We start from the raw sequence: 20,614 nt of genomic DNA, 5'->3' as shown, positions 1-20,614 counted from the left end.
GTCAAAAAAAAATTTTTTTTTTTTTGGTGAATATCTTCTTTGCCTAGTAGAGAGCCATATTTTATTCCACTAATACCTAGATTATTTCTCAATATAAGTGTGGATCCCTGGAGCCTTTACTTCAGACAGAGTGTTAATCTACTTTTATAACTGTTCAGTTAGAAGAGGAAGGGGAAAAAGAAAATGGTAACCACTGTGTTTCCTTCTATATAAATTTGAAAATTATTAGGAATCTTTCCATTAGAGCTTCTGAAGGCTTAGCTGGCTTGGATCTGCACCTAGGTATGTCTTTTTTTCTTACCAAAATCATGGTAGTTTATTGGTTTTCAGATTTTTCTTTAAAGATTTATTTATTTGTTTGAAAGTCAGAGTTTTAGAGAGACAGAGTCTTCCATCTACTGGTTCATTCCCAGATGGCCACAGTGGCCAGAACTGGGCCAGGCTGAAGATCTTCATCTGGGTCTCCCTTTGTGGGTGACAGGCATGCAAACATTTGGGCCATCTTCTGCTGCATTTTCCAGGCGATTAACAGGGAGCTGGATTGGAAGTGGAGCAGCTGGGACTCTAAATGGTGCCCATATGGGATGTCAGTGTTGCAGGTGGCGGCTTTACCTACTGTGCCACAATGCGGGCCCTGGTTATCAGATTTTTGATTTTCCCTTTTGAATTGTTTGGTTTTCTGAAAATGAATTTTGGCTTTTAAAAGTATGTTTAAAGGAAAACATTTTTGCTCATTTATCAGGTAATTTGGGAGGAAAATTCTTGTGGTTTCTGCTATTTGATCCTGTCATTTAATTTCCAAACACTTATTTTTTAGAAGAATATTTAATTGAACTTTGTAATCAGTATTACTTTGTTAGTATGTAAAATACTCAGATAAAAGTATTTAAATAAAAATGCTTTAATGAACAGTTTATAATAAATACATTCTAATTTATGTCAAGTGTTAACTTAAAGGTGCTAATCCTAAGCAAATGCGTGTTGCTTAACAAACATATTCAAGAAATGAATTAATTGATACTGGCTTATTAAAATAAAAATTGTTTCTTACATCAGTATGTTCTTTATAATTTTAAATGATTATGTGTGAGTTTTCTTTCATGAAATTAAGAAAGCAAGAAAATCTGTTGAGTTTCCTAGGAAAAATACAAGGCAAAAAAATGATTTTAGATTAAAAAAAATAAAGTTTTATAAAATACTGCATTATTTATTATTGTTCCTGTAATCATCCCTTGGTGTCCTTATCTCTTTCTGTTAGAATCTGGAATTAATTTTGACTTTTAACACTATAGCAGATTTGCAGAAACCTGTTTATGGTCTTTGTCTTTTTCCCTTCCATTGAAGTCTAGTAACATGGCGTGGAACCATGATCACATGGGTCACATGGGAATTACATCTATAATAAGGGGGCCATTTAATTTTCAAAGTTATGATTAAAATTATTGGCATAAAATGAGGTTTTAAGCAAGAAATGTTAGAACAAAATTCTTTTAATAAATGACCCTGATTTTTAGAACTTAATTTTGTAGTCTCTTCACTCTTAAATGTTAGCTAGTAATTCAAACATAAAACAACATGTAACATACTAATTCAAATATAAAAAAAAAGATGTGATACTATCATGTGATTTTTATGCATAGTGAGATTTTTTTAAGGTGCTAACAATTTACAGATTTTAACTGGGTACAGTGTGATCACTAGGACATTCTATCATGTTATGTTTTTAAGATTTATGTGCTTCTTGTGTATATGGTATATTTCAGTCAAATTAATTACTGTTAACAAATGAAGAAACTTATCTTTTCTCTTTCAAGGAGATGATTATTGACAGAGTAAACGGACAGGCTGTTCCTAGATATTTGATATATGACATCATTAAATTCAATGTAAGTACCTTTTAAAATTTATTTAGTTTATAATTGAGAAAATGAAAATTGTCAATGAAATAATAAATTTATGTTTAACAGATAAAAAGCGTTTGCCACTGCCTGAGAGATAGTTAGGAAAATTGTGACTATTTTAGGTTATTTGCCAGTCATCTTCTTGTTAATACTTTAACCTCTCCTTTTCTTTCTCTTATTGTCTGATATTTTAGAAAAAAATTTTTTTTTTTTAGGATTTATTTATTTATTTGAATGGCTGAGTTAGATAGATAGAGAGGAAGAGACAACAGAAAGAGAGATATCTTCCAGTTGTTGGTTCACTCCTCAAACAGCTGCAGTGGCTGGGTCTGGGCCAGGCTGAAGCCAGGAACCTGGAACTCCATCCAAGTCTCCTGTGTGGGTGACGGGGAACCAAGCACTTGGCCCATTTTCTGTTGCTTTCCTAGGCACGTAAATGAGGAGCTAGATGAGAAATGGAGTGGCCTCTGTTGTTCACATGGGATACCTGTGTTGTAGACAGCAGAGTAATCCTCTGTGCCCCAATGCTGGCCCTGGCACATTTCTTTTTCTTTTAAGTTTCTGTTTCTTTTAAAATATTTATTTGTTTATTTTATTTATGTGAGTGCAGAGGCCCAAACACTTGGACTGTCTTCTGCTTTCCCAGGTATGGGTTGGAACTGGAGGAGCTGGAAATTGAACTGGTGCCCATATGGGATGCTGGTGCCTCAGCGGTTGCTTAACCTGCTATGCCACAAGGCTGATCCTTTAAGTTTCTTTAATTTCAAATGAATAAAGAAAATAGTTTGATAAGTAATGTGAAAATCTCTTGGTTTTAGTTATTTTATACTTTATTGTTAAAAAAGCATTCTAGTTTTATTTGTAACTTAAAAATTAATGTGTAATTTAGAGACAGAAATTGTTATTTATCAATAGAAGTAAGAAACAAAAATAAAATACAAAATTTCCTGTTTTAAGAAGTTGTCAAAGGGCTGGCGCTGCTGCTCAATGGGCTAATCCTCCGCCTGCGGCGCTGGCACACCGGGTTCTAGTCCCAGTCAGGGCGCCAGGTTCTGTCCCAGTTGCCCCTCTTCCAGTCCAGCTCTGTGCTGTGGCCCGGGAGTGCAGTGGAGGATGGCCCAGGTCCTTGGGCCCTGCGCCCGCATGGGAGACCAGGAGAAGCACCTGGCTCCCAGCTTCGGATCAGCACGGTGCGCTGGCCACAGCGCACTGGTCGCGGCGTCCATTGGAGGGTGAACCAACGGCAAAGGAAGACCTTTCTCTCTGTCTCTCTAACTGTCCACTCTGCCTGTCAAAAAAAAAAAAAAGTTGTCAAAGGAATGAGAATTATGTTCTCTACCTATTTCCTACAGTTTTAGAGTAGCCAAGAATCCATTTCCTGTTTATGTTTACTTATAATGTGATGATCTAGATTAGTTAGGCAGTATAATATGACTTTTGTAAATGCAAGAAACTTGATGGTGCATATCTGTGAACACGTATAATCAATCCTGTATACATGCATTATTCAAACTGAATAATCATTTAGTTTTCAATCCAGACTGAAAACATTTAAGAATTCTCAAATTTAAATATTTATGTTTGGGGGCCTATATTGTGTCACAGTGAGCTCAGTTGCTGTTTCAGCACTGCGTCCCATATCAGAGCACCAGTGAGTCCTGGCTGCTCTCTTTCCAATCCAGCTATTGCTAGTGAGCCCGGAAAGGCAGCAGAAGATGATCAAGTAGGTACTTGGACCCCTGCCAGTCATGGGTGAGCCCTGGATGGAGCTCCAAGCTCCTGGCTTTGGTCTTGACCAACCCTGTCCATTGTCGCAATTTAGGAGAGTGAACCAGTGGATGGAACATATCCCTTTGCTCCTCCCTGTTACCTCCCCCCCTCCCTGTCCCTGTCCCTCTTTCTCTCTCCTTTCGTCATCATTCTGCCTTTCATATAAATACATAAGTCTTTAAAAAATGTTTAAGGTTCTGAAGATTTATTACAACATTTGAAAAACTCCTTTTTGAGGTATATTTTGCTTTAATAAGTTACTGTATTAAGATTAAGATTAAGGATTGTATTATTGCAGGTTACTTCAGGGCACACTTTTTTTTCTGGAAATTTTCCATGTATGTATCTCATTTTTTGGGGTGAATATCTAAATTCAAAATTTGAAAAAATTTAAGAATCTCAAGGCTAGAAAAGATCATATTTTCATCTTATTCTGTTTGTAACTACTGTATTCCTGGAAAATAATGCTTAATCTTATCACACTTCTCAGAATTACAGTCCTTGACCTATAACTAGAAATAAGGGATGGGGGTGACTTTGCATCTTTGTGAATAAGGAAGTGCTACCTCCTTTGCCTCTTGATAGTGAGTTCTACTGTAACGTGTTCATGTGCTCTCACTTTTTTTTTTTTTTTTTAAGATTTATTTTTGGGGCCAGCGCTGTGGCGCAGTGGGTTAAAGCCCTGGCCTGAAGTGCTGGCATCCCATATGGGTGCGGTTCTAGTCCTGGCTGCTCCTCTTCCAATCCAGCTCTCTGCTATGGCCTGTGAAAGCAGTAGAAGATGGCCCAAGTCGTTGGGCTGCTGTACCCATGTAGGAGACCTGGAAGAAGCTCCTGGCTCCTGCCTTCGGATCGGCACAGCTCTGGCCGTTGTGGCCATCTGGGGAGTGAACCAGCGGATGGAAGACTTCTCTCTCTTTCTCTACTTCTCTCTGTAACTATGTCTTTCAAATAAAATAAATCTTTAAAAAATAGAAAGATTTATTTTTTATTTATTTGAAAGGCAGAGTTGGAGAAAGACAGAGAGATCTTTCATCTGCTGGTTCACTCCCCAAATGGCTGCAATAGCCAGAGCTGTGCCATGCTACAGGCAGGATCCCAGAGCTTCTTTTGGGTCTTCCACGTGGGTGCAGAGACCTAAGCACTTGGGCTATGTGCTGCTGCTTTCCCAGGTGCTTTAGCAGGGAGCTGGTTCAGAAGTGGAGCAGCTTGGTCTCAAACTGGTACTGTGTAGGAAGCTGGCATCACAGGTGATGGCTTAACCTGCTATGCCACAAGGCTGGCTCCATGGGCTCACTTCTTGGCTTCTGTTTTAGATGACAACCTTCTAATATTTTAAGAGTATGCAGCATAATACAGTCAATACTCATGGATTTGTTAAAACATTTATTCTCTCTTCATTTTAATAAGAAATAATTATAAATCCAGTATGTTTCTTCTGTACACCTCTCTTATCCTGTTCTTGATTTTCTTGACCAGAAGCAGCCACTGTACTGAATTTTGTGTTTATTATTATAATGCTTTTAGTACTTCTTGGTGCAAATCTTGTTCAAACCCTAGCACTGAATATTCTTGAGTCACTGAAGTGTGAACTTGCAGACAGGGTAAATGACAAATTAGGTTTGATGGATTGAGTCTTGGATGTCAGGAACATTAGATGATTTGGGAATGGATTGTTGAATTGGTGGCTGGATTACTTGAATGAGGCATTTTAACGTTCTTTACGTAATAGGGCACTGTAGAGGAATTTTAGTTTCTATAATGATATACTCACATATTTATTGTTTTGAAAGATAACTTTAGTGGTAGCATGGGTAGTGTTTCAGAAAAATCTAAAACTTCGAGCCGATTAGACAATAGTTATTAAGTACTTTTTTCTCAATGATTTAGTAGCTATATTTTGTAGGGCTTCCTTTGTGGTAAGCATTGTGGATTTGAAGGTGAGCTTGCTTTCAATCTGTTCTTGTTATGGCAGTGAGTTTTTTAATATTTTGAAGTGGGAAGCATTCTAGGAAAGAATTGAGACTACTTAGTTACTTGCTAGTAGTTATTAGACTTTTTCTTAAGAAAAAAGGGTTGTTTGTCCCATTCTAATTTTTTAGGTGTCTGAATTTCTTTAATTTACCCAATAAATAAAACTTTGCCATCTTAGGTCTTCAACTGTGTTGATGACGTAGATTGCATGCAAAAGATCACACATAGACTGTGCAGTTGTTTGCTAGCATTTCTTCAATAAGTGTCCTTTTCAGATGCTTGCATATTATGATTTTTTCAGATCAACAGTTGTATATCTTTATGCAGAGAACATGTTCTACTTTATACCTAACTCCTGCTCTCTTTGTCTTACTCCTTTTTTTTTTTTTTTTTTTGGTTGAGTCTCCAGGTTTTCATCCTTCTAAAGCTAAGAAAAACACATCCCTAGGCATAGCTAACATTGTTCACCTTTAAGCAAGTGCTGCTACCCTGGTAGAAACATTAGGTTGAAAAAATATTAGGTTGTGTAATATAGATTGGGGAAGAGGAGGAAGACAGAAAAGATGGTGGAAAATGCATGGGAGGGTGTCCAGTTGAGAAGATACAGAGTTTTCAGGCTGTTGAAGCAGTCCTTCCCGATCTGGATGATTACTATCAGCCACATGATGAGCAATGATTATGTTCCTATTTACTATATGGATAGGGCAAGCTCCTCACCTTCAACTCATACACAAGTGTATGTGTATTTTTTAAAAAAATTATTTACTTCAGAGGCAGGAAGGTGTGGATAAGCAGAGAGGGAGAAAGTGAGAGAAATATGTGTAACATTCGGTGGTGCATTCCCCAAATATATACAGAGGCTGGGGGTGGCTGAAGCTGGAGGCTGGGAACTCAGTCCATGGATGGCAAGAATATAATTACTTGAGCCACCACTGTTACTTCCCAGGGTCTACACTAGCAGGAAGCTGGAGTCAGGAGTTTGAGCCAGGAATTATATTCAGATGCTTGTGTCCCAGTTGGCATCCTAACACTAGAACAAACATGTTCCTGCGTGCGCTTGTTATTTAACCATGCAAACCACGTATGTTTTAAGGACACTGAAGTGCAAGGTTATTGGGAAGAAGAGAAGAAAACTTTACCTTTTTAAATAACAATAACTTTGAAGTACTATATAAACTTTTTCTGTGTTTCCAGAGTTAAGGATGTATGTATCTAATAAATATCTTCTACATATTGATGCCTGTAAAATGTTAGTGCTTCAAACAATGAAAGGCACTGTGAGTGCTAATTTTCTTGTTCTTTATTGAATTACATGCATTTTAATTTTTATACAAGTATTTTGCAAATTCAGAGATGTTACAAAAGAAGGTAAGTATATTAATGCCTTAATTCAGATACAAAAATCTTTGAGTCAACTTAAGTAAATTTGTGTCTTTTTTCTATACTATTTTATGCAGTTATGTTTAAAATGACTGTATATATACACACACACACACATATATATATATGTGTGTGTTTAGATTGTTTCTATTTTATTAGTCAAGCTGTTAGGACTGATGTATATGGTGGTGCAGACTGTATACTATACAACTCCAAAAGATACTATTTCCATATACTACTATCATTGTATGTCAGTTTTGATAATTATACTGATAAAACAATTTTAAAATAGTATTGAAATTTACATAATTGTCTCTTCTGTTCAGGCACAGCCAGTTGGAGATTGTGATTTTAATATCCGTCTTCAGTGTATAGAACGAGAAATTATAAATCCTCGACATGAAAAAATGAAGACTGGGCTCATTGACAAAACACAGGAACCATTTAGTGTCAGAAATAAGCCATTTTTTGACATTCATACTTCAAGAAAGGTAAAGTTTATTTATCTTACTTGCTAATTAGTGCTTGGTATCCTAATTTACCTTGTGAGGGGAAGATGAATGATATTTTGCCGCCCATTTGTCTTGACTTTTCCAGCAACCACTTGAATTGGCTATAGCACTGTTTTGGCCAGACATGTGTGATTCTAGGGCTTTTCCTCTTTAGTAAGAGTCCCAGTGTTGGAAGCTTAGACTAGGTGGCTTCTGATTTCTTATGACAGTTTTTGATTCATGGCCATTAGTCCATACTACTTTTTTTAGAAAAACTATTAACAACATAGGATTATATGGAGTGAAAAATTACTTTTTAGGCCTATTTATATGATTCCTAAAACTAAACATTGTTTGTCATATGATGCCCATTTTTTTATTTAATTAAAATTCTCTGGCATTGCTTTCTTTTATTTATTATTTAAAATATTTATTTATCAATGTGAAAGGTAGAGTTGCAGGGAGGCGGAGGCAGGGAGGGAGGGAGGGAGGGAGAGAAAGAGGGGGAGAGAGAGAGAGAGGTCTTCTATCCATTGGTTCACTCCCCAAATAGCCACAATGGCTGGAGGCAGGCTGATCCGAAGCCAGGAGCCTGGAGCTTCTTTTGGGTCTCTCAAGCAGGTGCAGGTGCCTAAGCACTTGGGCCATTGTCTGCTGCTTTCCCAGGCCACTCAGAGCTGGATCGGAAGTAGAACAGCCAGGACTCAAACTGATGCCCATGTGGGATGCTGGCACTGCAGACCAGGTCTTTAACATGCTGCACCACAGCACCAGCCCCTCTGCCATTGCTTTATTGAAAATCTGAACTCAAGTGATAGGAAATAGCATAGTCTTTGTTTTGTTTTATAAACAATTTTTTAAAAAAGATTTATTTATTTATTTGAAAGGCAGACTTACAGAGAGACAGAGAAGGAGAGAGGTCTTCCATCCACTGGTCCATTCCCTAGATGGCTGCAACAGCTGGATCTGTGCTGATCCATAGCCAGAAGCCAGGAGCTTCTTGGTCTCCCATGTAGGTGAAGGGGCGCAAGGACTTGAGCCAACTTCACTGCTTTCGCAGGCCACAGCAGAGAGCTGTATTGGAAGTGGAATAGCCGGAACTTGAACCAATACTCATTTGGGATGCCTGTACTGCAGCCAGTGGCTTTACCCACTATGCCACAGCGCTGGCCTCAGCCTACCTAGTTTTTAAAAACATTTTTTTAAAAATTTATTTGAAATATATATAGAGAAAGAGATAGAGACACACATACACAGATCTTCCATCTCCTGGTTTACTCCCCAGTTGCCTACAACACCTAGGGCTTGGCCAGCCATCACCTGCTGCCTGCTAGGATATGCATACCAGAATTGGGAGCATAGCCAGGAATCAAACCCAAGCACTCTGCTATGGGATACAGGCCTCCCAAGTGGTGTCTACACCAAATGCCTGCTCCTGCTTTGTCTCTTTAAATGGGTAATACTAAATAATCTGACTCTCTTCTTTTTTTGCTTAACAATATGAATATGGCACAGCAATATTTTTATATGAATGCACATGAAACTTGCCAATGTTATTTTTTAACTGCAACCCAGTACTGACAGTAAGGGTATGCCACAAATTATTTTATTAGGTTATTATTGGTGGACTTTTAGATGGCTTCTTGTCTTTTGTTGTCACCAGTAGTAATTCAGTGAACATCTTTGCTTTCTGTGGGTATACATTTCTTCAGAGTAAGCATAAATAAAATATTTGGTATAAGGATTATGGATGGGACGAGCATTTGGTGTAGTGATTAAGACACTGTATGATACATCTGAATCCCACATTGGACTGCTTGTGTTCAAGTCACAGCTCTGCTTCTAAGCCCATCTTCCTGCTAATGAGCATCTAGGAAGGCTGCTGGTGATGGCAGTAGTTGCATGCTTACCACCTCCAGGAGAGATCTGTATTGTGTTCTGGGCTCCTTGCTATGGCCTGGCCCAGCACAAGCTATTGCTGGTATTTCATGTGTAGTGGTGCACAAGTGAAAGAAGAGACAGGACATGGGAACTCTTCTTCAGAAAAGTGCTGCCAGGCTAACCCAGTATGTTTTCTTTATTGATAAGGATTACAATAGCCTATTGTACAGCACATGCATGAGTTTATAAAACTAAGGTTTCTCTGAAACATGTTTAGCAAAACATATTAGATATGCATGTCTGGGAAAGTAGCTACATGTTCTTGTGGAGCCAACATGCTCACAGGAGCTCAATACTCTTATTGTTAATAGGTCATAAGCTATCCTTAATCAGTCCCTGTGATCACACTCTGTGTTCTAGGAAGAAAGTATCTTTACTAGGAGTGCATTAATCTTATTCTCCACATTTCCACCTTTTCTTGTTTTTTTTTTTTTATTATTGTTTTAGATTTATTTTTTAAGGAATAGAAATTTCAAAAGTACAGTGTTAGGAATATAGTTATTCTTCCCACACACCAGCCCTCCCACCCCCACTCTCACCCCTTTTCCTCCTCCATCTCCCTTTCCCAGTCCCATTCTCCCTTAAGATCCATTTTCAATTAACTGTACACCAAAGACCAACTCCATACTAAGATTTCAGCATTTTGCACACACACATAAACAGTTTGAGAACTAGTGCACAGTGACTCCTGTTGTTAATTTAACAATTAACACTCTTATGTATGACATCAGCGACCACCCAAGGCTGTTGACATGAGCTGCCTAGGCTATGGAAGCCTTTTAAGTCAACAGATTTCACCAGCATTTGGACAAAGGCCATAAGAAAAGTGAAAGTTTTCTCCTAACTTTAGAGAATATTTCATTTTTCTTTGATGGCCACTTCTTTCCTCTGGGGTCTCACTCACAGAGACAAGCCTAGAGTTCTACGTGGGTACGCAGAGAGCTCCATTCAGTGGTTCACTTTTCAAATGCTCACAATGGCTAGAGCTGGGTGAGGCTAAAGTCAGGAACCAGGAAGCCAATCCAGGTCTCCCCCATGTGTGTCAAGGACCCAGCCACTTTAGCCATCCCCCATGCAGCTAGTTTTTAATCAGTAATATTTGCCTATTGTCAAATATGCCTACCTTGTGCTATTTGATTTGCTAGCATTGAATTACAGTTTTGGAGTTCTTACCCTTTTCTCCATTTTCAATTTTTATTTTTTAATTATTGGAATAGATATTTACCTTTGTTCTTTGGCCCTAATCTCCCTCTTTGTTTCAGTTTATGGTTAATTACTCTTCAATAATTGATAGACAGTGGTTATTTTCTAATAATTTCTCAGTCATTTTTACTTGACTGGAAAATTCTCATTAGTTTTCTCAGGAATATTTCATGAGAACTGTGGTCCCTAAGTTCTTACATGTTCAAAATTTTTTTGTGTGTGATAACCCTTATTTTAGAAGAATCATTTAGGTGGATATCAAAGTCCCTAGCTCACACTTAACCTGTAAGTATTCTTAAAAATGTCTTTTAGGGGTCAACATTGTGGCCCAGGGGGTTAAGCTGCCACTTGGGATAACAAATCTCATATTGGATTGCTGGTTCAAGTCCCAACCACTAAGCTTCCAGTCCAGCTTCATGCTAAAGCATCCTGGGAGGCAGCAGGTGCATAGCTCAAGTATTTGGGCCCCTGATTCTCAGGTGGGAAACCCGGATAGAATTCTGGGCACCTGACTTGGCCTGCCCCTTCAGTGGCTGTTGTGGACATTTGTAGGGTGCTTGGTGTGGTAAACCAGAGGAAGGAAGAATGATCTCTCTCTGTCTCTGTCTCTGTGCCTTTCAACAGGATAGCATCTGATTCTCAGTTTTTTTCCTCTGTAATACTTAGCCTTTTTTCACTCTTTGTTTAAAATTGTTCAGTAATTTACTAGATCTCTTTAGGGGTTGACTGTGCTAGTTTTCTCTGACACTTGTTATGCTGTATAGATTTAAGTCTTAGGTTTTATTGACTTGTGTCTTTAAGCATTTGAAATGTTATATTGTTTGATTTTCTTCTTTAGACATTCTGACTACTCAGATTTTGTCTTTCTGCATCTTCATAAGCAGTAGCTCCTAAACTTTGGGCATGTTAAAACAGACTGTCATGTTCCACCTTCAGATTTGCTTATTTTGGCTGGCGCCACGGCTCACTAGGCTAATCCTCCGCCTGCGGCGCCGGCACAGCGGGTTCTAGTCCTGGTCAGGGCGCCAGATTCTGTCCCGGTTGCTCCTCTTCCAGTCCAGCTCTCTGTTGTGGCCCGGGAGTGCAGTGGAGGATGGCCCAAGTGCTTGGGCACCCGCGTGGGAGACCAGGAGGAAGCACCTGGCTCCTGGCTTCGGATTGGTGCAGCATGCCGGCTGGCGCCGGCTGCAGCAACCACTTGGAGGGGTAAACCAATGGGAAAAAAAAATACTTCTCTCTCTCTCTCTCTCTCTCTCTCTCTCTCTCACTGTCTAACCCTGCCTGTCAAAAAAATTAAAAAAAAAAATTTGCTTATTTTGGTGACCTGAGAACCTAAAATTTCTATCAGATTCCCTAGTGAAACTGCTGGTGCTAGCCTAGGGTTCCTGCATGGAGAACCACTGCTCTAAATCTAGTATTGATTTGCTAGTCCTTTAAAACTCTTTTTCCTTAGTTGTATTTCACTTTGTTGTATCCTCTATTTTTTATTGCCTTAAAAAATTTATATTTTCTTCCCTGTGCCTTCATTTTTGTGAGGATGGGTTTTTTCCCCCTGAAGCTTTTCTCTAGTATTTTGTCATTGTCCTTTTAATCTTGCTTTCTATGTCATCTGTTTTCTGTGTCTCTACATTTCTGCTCTATAACTCCTTTTTAAGCACTGAGAGTTTTATTATTTTTAAAAAATCCACAATAACGTATTTGGTTGTAACTGTCAGCTATTCCAGGGCAGTGGTTTCTGTCAAGTCTGCATTTGTCTGTTAGTATTGCATTTTCTGCTGTTTACATATTGCATTAGGTGAAATACAGTAATTGTATATTGATGCTATGTCAGTTCTCTTCATATTAAACATATTTAAATAAATTTGGTTTTCCTGGATCACTTCTCTGCAGGAAGTCCCTATCAGGAGGCGAAGGAGAATGGAGTTATTCAGGGATGGGGAACCTTTTTTCCGCCAAGGGCCATTTGGGTATTTATAACATGATTTGTGGGCCATCCAAAATTATAGCATGCGATAGATTTATTGACTTTTGACTTCTGCCTGCAGATAGCTTGGCAGGGCCAGAGCAAATGATTTCATGGACTTCATGTGGCCTGTGGGCTGGATGTTCCCACCCCTGGGCTGATGATCCTACTTGCCATGCTTCACTTCTACCATGGAGTCACATTTGTTCTAGACAGTATGGCTTTACCATGTGGTTTTTTGAGTAAATTCACCAAATCTGTTGCTCTCACTCAAAAGCTGAAATGCATCTGTCCCCAACCCTTTTCATCCTGAGTTTTGCACTTAGCATTTCAGTCATTGAAATTAGCTTTTGCAATTAAGGAAAAGCTGTTTACTTTTAGAGGATATATTTTAATATACAATATTTGAGTCCTGTTGCTAGTTCTTCCAGCCACACTCTAAACTTAACACTTTTTCCTTTTTGATATTTCTTTTGGACTTCAGCTGATTTTCTTTTTGTAATATATGCTTTCATTTTAGAATATGTGGCTTATATTTGCCTCTGAGTTTTAATGAAAATTTGGGCTACATTGTCTGTTTAAAACTTTCCTGCTTTCTCTCTGTCTCTCTTTCTCACTGTCCACTCTGCCTGTCAAAAAAAAAAAAAAAAAAAAAAAAAACCAAAAAAACTTTCCTGTGGCTTAAGTATGATTTGCAGGAGAAGAAGGAGAAAGCTGCTTGTATGTTCATGCTGCAATAATTTGAAAGCCTTGGGTTTGATTGAAGCACTGGGCATACTTGCAATTTTTGTTAGAGATCACATTAAGGTCTCATGTCATGTAATCTATTTTTGACTGAAGAATGTAAGTAGACTTACAATCTGGGTCTTCCCATTTGGCATGTGCCTGTGTGTCACTGGAGTTTATTTTGCTGATATTAGATGAAGAGATTTGCAAACATTAGCCGATATTTGTGGTAGAGATGTCTCAAACTGTACATCAGAACACAGATTTTGAGGATGTGATACCAAAACAGCAAGTTTCTCCAAATACCATACTGAGGTGATGCTTGGTCCCCCTTGCTGTTTGATGGCCCTGCAGGTTAGGAGTTGTCCTCTCAGCTGACACTTTACTAATGATCATGTCTCCCCAATCCTTCTGTGTCCTCTACTATTGTGGCATGTAATCTCTTATCTGTCAGCAGATCCCTATTTTCTTGTTACATTTCAGGAATTTATTGAAATATTTTAAATCCTCTGATAGTTAATCCTTCTGTAATTGCATTTTATTATATTTCTTTTTAAAAAAGATTTATTTATTTATTTGAAAGGCAGAGTTACACAGAGGCAGAGGCTTAGAGAAAGAGAGAGAGAGGTCTTCTATCCGTTGGTTCACACCCCAATGGCTGCAACGGCCGGAGCTGCACTAATCAGAAGCCAGGAGCCAGGAGCTTCTTCCGGGTCTCTCACATGGGTGCAGGGGCCCAAGGACTTGAACCATCTTCCACTGCTTTCCCAGGCCACAGCAGAGAGCTGGATAGGAAGTGGAGCAGCTGGGACTCAAACTAGCGCCCATACGGGATCCAGCAGTGCAGGCAGTGGCTTTACTCGCTACACCACAGTGCCGACCCCATCACTTTATTATATTTCTATAAAGTTCCTGACATTTTATTAGTGTTCCTGAGTGGAGAGGGTAAAGTATACACCATCTTTAGCTTCAGTGCGAGATCAATCAATTTTTTTTCCTTGATTTTGAAGAATTTTTTTTAAATTTAAATTTAAATTTAAATTTTTATTTTTTTGACAGGCAGAGTGGATAATGAGAGAGAGAGAGACAGAGAGAAAGGTCTTCCTTTGCTGTTGGTTCACCCTCCAATGGCCGCCGCGGCTGGTGCGCTGCAGCCGGCGCACTGCGCTGATCCGAAGGCAGGAGCCAGGTGCTTCTCCTGGTCTCCCATGGGGTGCAGGGCCCAAGCACTTGGGCCATCCTCCACTGCCCTCCCGGGCCATAGCAGAGAGCTGGCCTGCAAGAGGGGCAACCGGGACAGAATCCAGCGCCCCGAGTGGGACTAGAACCCGGTGTGCCAGCGCCGCTAGGCGGAGGATTAGCCTGTTGAGCCACGGCGCCGGCCTTAAATTATTTAAAGTATACAAATTTCATGCATTTCATATATACAGATTCAGGAACATAATGATACTTTCCATCCTACCCTCCCTCCTTCCCACATTCCTACCCTTCTTTCTCCTCTCCTATTTGTATTCTTATTTTTTACAAAGATCTATTTTCAGTTATCTTTACACTCGTAAGATTAACCGTATAATAAGTAAAGAGTTCAACAAATAGTATGAAGAAAAAAAACACTGTTCCTGAATAGTTGCGCCAAGGGCAGTAAGCAATCATCAAATTATTTATTTATTTATTTGTTTGAAAGGCAGAAGTATAGAGAGGAGAGGAGAGAGAGAGAGAGACAGACAGACAGACACAGAGAGGTCTCATCTACTGATTTACTTGGGCCATTTTCTGCTACTTTCCCAGGCCCATTAGCAGGGAGCTGTATTGGAAGTGGAGCAGCTGGGACTCAAACTGGTTCCCATATGGGATGTAGGCATTGCTGGAAGGGGCATTGCCTCCTGTGCCATGCAATCATTGGATCTTAAAGTGATAATTTCACTCCTGTAGATTACCTTTTAGGTACTCTATTAGTTACCGCAGATCAGGAAAACATAATATTTGACTTTTTGGGACTGGCTTATTTCACTAAGTATAATGGTTTCCAGGTATATCCATTTTGCTGGAAACTATAGGATTTCATTTTTTTTTTTAAGCACTGTGTAGTATTCCATAGTGTGTATTACCATAATTGTTTTTTAAGTTTTATTTATTTTATTAGAGAGGCATATATATATATATATATATATAGAGAGAGAGAGAGAGAGAGAGAGAGAAAGAGAGAGAGAGAGAGAGAGAAGGCCTTCCATCCACTTGTTCATTCCTCAAATGGTCACAATGGCCAGGGCTGGGCCACGCTGAAGCCAGGGGCAAGGAGCTTCCTCTGGGTCTCTCACATGGGTGGCAGAGGCCCAAGGACTTGGCTTGCCCTCTGCTGCTTTCCCAGGCACATTAGCAGGGAGCTGGATCGGAAGTGGAACTGGAGCAGGAACTGGCGCCTTTTTGGGATGCCAGCACTGCAGTAGCACCTTAACTTGCTACACCACAACACCTACCCCTTCTGGAATAAATTCTAAGTGTTATGGTTTCTTCAGGCATATTTAAAATTATCTTGGATATTGATTATTTTTATATATTGGTTTAGTTTTTTCTTGCATTCTGGGAAATCTTGATATTGGACATCAAATGAAAGATTTAGCTTTCCCTAATATCAGTTCTTTTCTCTAATATGCAATTTTTACCCTTCTCTGAAATATTTTTTCTGTTCCTTTATTTCCCTTTAATTTCATTGTCTTAATTTTTTTTTAACTCATCAAATTCTTTCCTTATTACCCTATGTAATGTATGTCTTTACGCCGGTGTGCTGGCACTGCAAGGTGGAGGATTAGCCTATTGAGCCACCGCGCTGGCCAATGAGCCACGGTTTTTTAAATATTTATTTTATTTATTTGAAAGACAGTTACAGAGAGGTCTTCTATCCGCTGGTTCACTCTCCAGATGGCTGCAGTGGCCGCAACGGCCAGAGCTGTGGCAATCCAAAGCCAGGAGTAGGAGCTTCTTCTGGGTCTCCCATGTGGGTGCAGGGGCCCAAGTACTTCGGCCATCTTCTACTTGCAGTATAATTTGAAATATATTATAGGATATTTAATCATAGAATATATAGTCCATGTTGGTCACTTCAAAAAGGGTGTATGTGAAGCATTGAAGAACTTGATCTAATTGTGGAATCTCAGATTCACTGCTTTGATGTCTGGCAGCCTCTTGTTGTCTAAGTTATTTGGTAGAGTTTTGTTTTTATTCATGAAAATAATTTCAGAAAGCAATTCAGCTGAAGCCCTTAAACTCATAGGTTCAAGTGACCTCTCTGACTTGAGATTCTGAAGATACATACATGAAAACAAACTAAATCACTAGTGTGGTTCTAGTGTATAACTGATTCTGCAATCTGTCTGTCTATCTATCTATCTATCTATCTATCTATCTATCTATTTATTTTAGAGGCACGGTTACAGAGAGAAGAAGAGATAGAGAGAAAGGTCTTCCATATGCTGGTTCACTCCCCAAATGGCTGCAATGGCCAGAGCTGGGCAAGTCTGAAGCTGGGAGCTTCTTCTTGGGCTTCCAGGTGGTTGCAGGAGACCAAGCATTTGGGCCGTACTCCACTGCTTTCCCAGGTGCATCAGCTGGGAACTGGTTCTGAAGCAGGGCAGCCAGAGTACGAACCGGTGCCTATATGGGGTGCTGGCGCTGCAGGCAGAGTTGTAACTTACTATTCCATAGCACTGGCCTCTGGTTCTGCATCTTCAAGGAATGAAATTAGAGAAGGCTGTCTGGGACTTCGATTGTTCTCTTGGAACCAGATTTTCTTTTCTTGTATTCAATAAGATGCTATCAATGGTAAGAACATGGTCTTATTTTATGTATCACTGGAAAAGAGAGACCTCTGCCAAACAAAGTATATGTCATTGTCAGAAATGTTTTGTTTTCAATAACATGTGGCTTTGATGCAGGGAAATGTGTATTTCCTGATAGAAGGTGGATTTCTATGTTTTCTCTATACTGCCTGGTGAAACTGGTTCCAATAAACCAGATATATGAATAAGTTAGAATGGTTAGACCGAAACCATCATCAGTTTGGTTGTTTTTGGTCATTGTGTTCTTAGTCTTGCCTTAGTTGAACCTAAGTAAAGGATGAGAAGGATGATAGTGGAACATTTAGACAGTGTTTATATGAACACATGAAATTTGGCAACCATAAATATCATATACTTAGGCAATATTTAAAAACAATCCTCATAATCATATCAATAGTGCATATAGCCAGTGGTTGCTGGAATGCAGTAGTGAACTATTGTATTAATAGATCAATCGAGAACAATGGAAGAAGCATCATTACCATTTCCTAACAAACTGGGGTTGCTAACACAAAGCAAAGATAAGATTTGCATATATTTAAATAGAGACCTTTTTTTTTTAAAACTTTTATTTAATGAATATAAATTTCCAAAGTACAGCTTATGGATTCCAATGGCTCCCCCCCCCCATAACTTCCCTCCCACTCTCCCCACCCACAACCCTCCCCTCTCCTGTTCCCTCTCCCCTTCCATTCACATCAAGATTCATTTTCAATTCTCTTTATATACAGAAGATCAGTTTAGTATATATTAAGTAAAGATTTCGACAGTTTGCCCCCACATAGCAACACAAAGTGAGAAATACTGTTGGAGTACTAGTTATAGCATTAAATCACAATGTACAGCATATTAAGGACAGAGATCCTACATGATATTTTTTTAAAAATTGATTAATTTTCTATGCTATTTCCAATTTAACACCAAGTTTTTTTTTTTCATTTCCAATTATCTTTATATACAGAAGATCGATTCAGTATATACTAAGTAAAGATTTCATCAGTTTGCACCCACACAGAAACACAAAGTGTAAAAATACTGTTTCAGTACTAGTTATAGCATTACTTCACATTGGACAACACATTAAGGACATAAATAGAGACATTTAAAAATATACGTATGAGGGTCTTCAGAAACTTCATGGAAAATGTATATTATGAAAAAACTAAGCATGGAATTCAAAATTTTTGCACTAAAAATAAACATATCTTTTGTCTACATTTTCATGAACATTTTTGAAGTATCTGTATAGATATCAAATGTATATAAACATACAGAACTGTAAAACAGGCTGTTTTCAGAATCTAACATATACATAATCACATAGTGTACATAACAACATAGTCTATTCACAAGCAGAATTGCGAAACAGACTGTTAGTGTTTCTTTTTTTTAAGCCAATGGTTGGTGAGACTGCTGTCTTTTTATTTTTAAAGATTTATTTTATTTTGGGGCTGTCACTGTGGCAAAGTAGACAAAGCCACTGCCTACATTGCTGACATCCCATATGGGCGCCGATTCGAGTCCCAGCTGCTCAACTTCTGATCCAGCTCTCTGCTATGGCCTGAGAAAGCAGCAGATCATGGCCCAAGTACTTGGGCCCCTGAACCCTCATGGGAGACCTCCTGGCTTCTGGCTTTGGATTGGCACAGCTCCAGCCATTGCGGCCAATTAGGGAGTGAACCAGAAATGGAAAACCCATCTCTCTCTCTCTTCTTCTCTCTCTGTGTAACTTGACTTTCATATAAAGAAATAAATCTTGGGCCTGCGCTGTGGCTCACTTGGTTAATCCTCTGCCTGCGGTGCTGGCATCCCATATGCGTGCTGGGTTCTAGTCCCAGTTGCTCTTCTAGTCCAGCTCTCTGCTGTGGCCCGGGAAGGCAATGGAGGATGGCCCAAGTCATCTGCACCTGCATGGGAGACCAGGAAGAAACACCTGGCTCCTGGCTTCGGATCGGCGTAGCTGCAGCCATAGCAGCCATTTGGAGGGTGAACCAGTGGAAGGAAGACCTTTCTCTCTGTCTCTGTCTCTCTCTTACTGTCTATCTGTCGAATAAAAAAAAAAAAAGAAATCTTAAAAAAAATTATTTATTTTCAATACAAAGTTACAGAGAAAGGTAGAGCCAGAGAAAGAGAAAGATCTTCTATCTGTTGGTTCACTCCCCAAATGGCTGCAGTGCCCTGAGCTGAGCTGATCAGAATCCAGGATCCAGGAGCTTTATTTGGGTATCCCACATGTTTAAGTCCTTTGCACATTTCTTAACTGGGTTGTTTGTTTTGCCACTGAGTCTCTTGGTCACTTTATATATTCCGGTTATTAATTCTTTGTCAATTGCATAGTTTGCAAATAATTTCTCCCATTCTGTCAGTTGCCTCTTCACATTCGTGAGTGTTTCTTTTGCAGTGAAGAAGCTTCTCAGTTTGATGTAATCCCATTTGTCAATTTTGGCTTTGATTGCTTGTGCCTCTGGGGTCTTCTAAGACATTTTGCTTATGCCAATGTCTTGCAGGGTTTCACCAATAATCTGTAAAAATTTTATGTTATTGGGTCTTAGATTTAGGTTTGTAATCCATTTTGAGTGGATTTTTGTGTAAAATGTAAGGTAGGTGTCTTGCTTCAAACTTACGCATGTGGAGATCCAGTTTTCCCAGAACCATTTGTTGAAGAGACTGTCCTTGCTCCAAGGATTGATTTTAAAATTTGGTTGTAGATGTGTGGTTTGATTTCTGGCATTTTTATTCTGTTATTGGTCTACCCATCTGTTTTTGTACCAGTACCAGGCTGTTTTGATTATAACTGCCCTGTTGTACATCTTGAAATCTGGTATTATGATGCTTCCGGCTTTGTTTTTGTTGTGTAAGATTGCTTTAGCTATTTGAGGTCTCCTGTGTGTACATACGAATTTCAGCATCATTTTTTCTAGGTCTGAGAAGCCTGTCTTTGGTATTTTGATTAGTATCATATTGAATCTGTAAATTGCTTTTGGAAGAATGGGCATTTTGATGATATTGATTTTTCCAATCCATGAACATGGAAGGTTTTTTTCCTTTTTTTTTTTTTTTTGTATCTTCTTTTATTTCTTTAATGTTTTGTAATTCTCATCATAGAGATCTTTGAAATCCTTGGTTAAATTTATTCCAAGGTATTTGATTTTTTAAAAAGATTTATTTATTATTTACTTGAAAGTCAGAATTACACAGAGAGGGAAGGAGAGGCAGAGAGAGAAAGTGAGAGAAGGCCTTCCATCCACTGGTTCACTCCCCAGTTGGTCACAACGTCTGGAGCTGTGCCGATCTGAAGCCAGGAGCCTCCTCCAGATCTTGCAAGTGGGTCCAGGGGCCCAAGGACTTGGGCCCTCTTCCAGTGCTTTCTCAGGCCATAGCAGAGAGCTGGATTGGAAGAGGAGCAGCTGGGACTAGAACTGATGCCCA

The 20,614-nt window shown here is 39.2% G+C and overlaps 1 protein-coding gene across 1 annotated transcript in view; it reads left to right on the top strand.

The window, feature by feature from the left end:
- Window positions 1-20,614, top strand: part of RNGTT (RNA guanylyltransferase and 5'-phosphatase) — a 327,349-nt gene that overhangs the window by 119,396 nt on the left and 187,339 nt on the right. Inside the window, exons 10-11 of the mRNA XM_062186494.1 lie at window positions 1,815-1,886; window positions 7,352-7,516. Of these exons, the coding sequence (XP_062042478.1) occupies window positions 1,815-1,886; window positions 7,352-7,516 (237 nt within the window). The remainder of the gene's footprint in view (window positions 1-1,814; window positions 1,887-7,351; window positions 7,517-20,614) is intronic.

This window comes from Lepus europaeus, chromosome 3, assembly GCF_033115175.1.
Source record: "Lepus europaeus isolate LE1 chromosome 3, mLepTim1.pri, whole genome shotgun sequence".
NCBI classification, from domain to species: Eukaryota; Metazoa; Chordata; class Mammalia; order Lagomorpha; family Leporidae; genus Lepus; species Lepus europaeus.
This window is presented reverse-complemented; position numbering and strand designations above follow the sequence as displayed.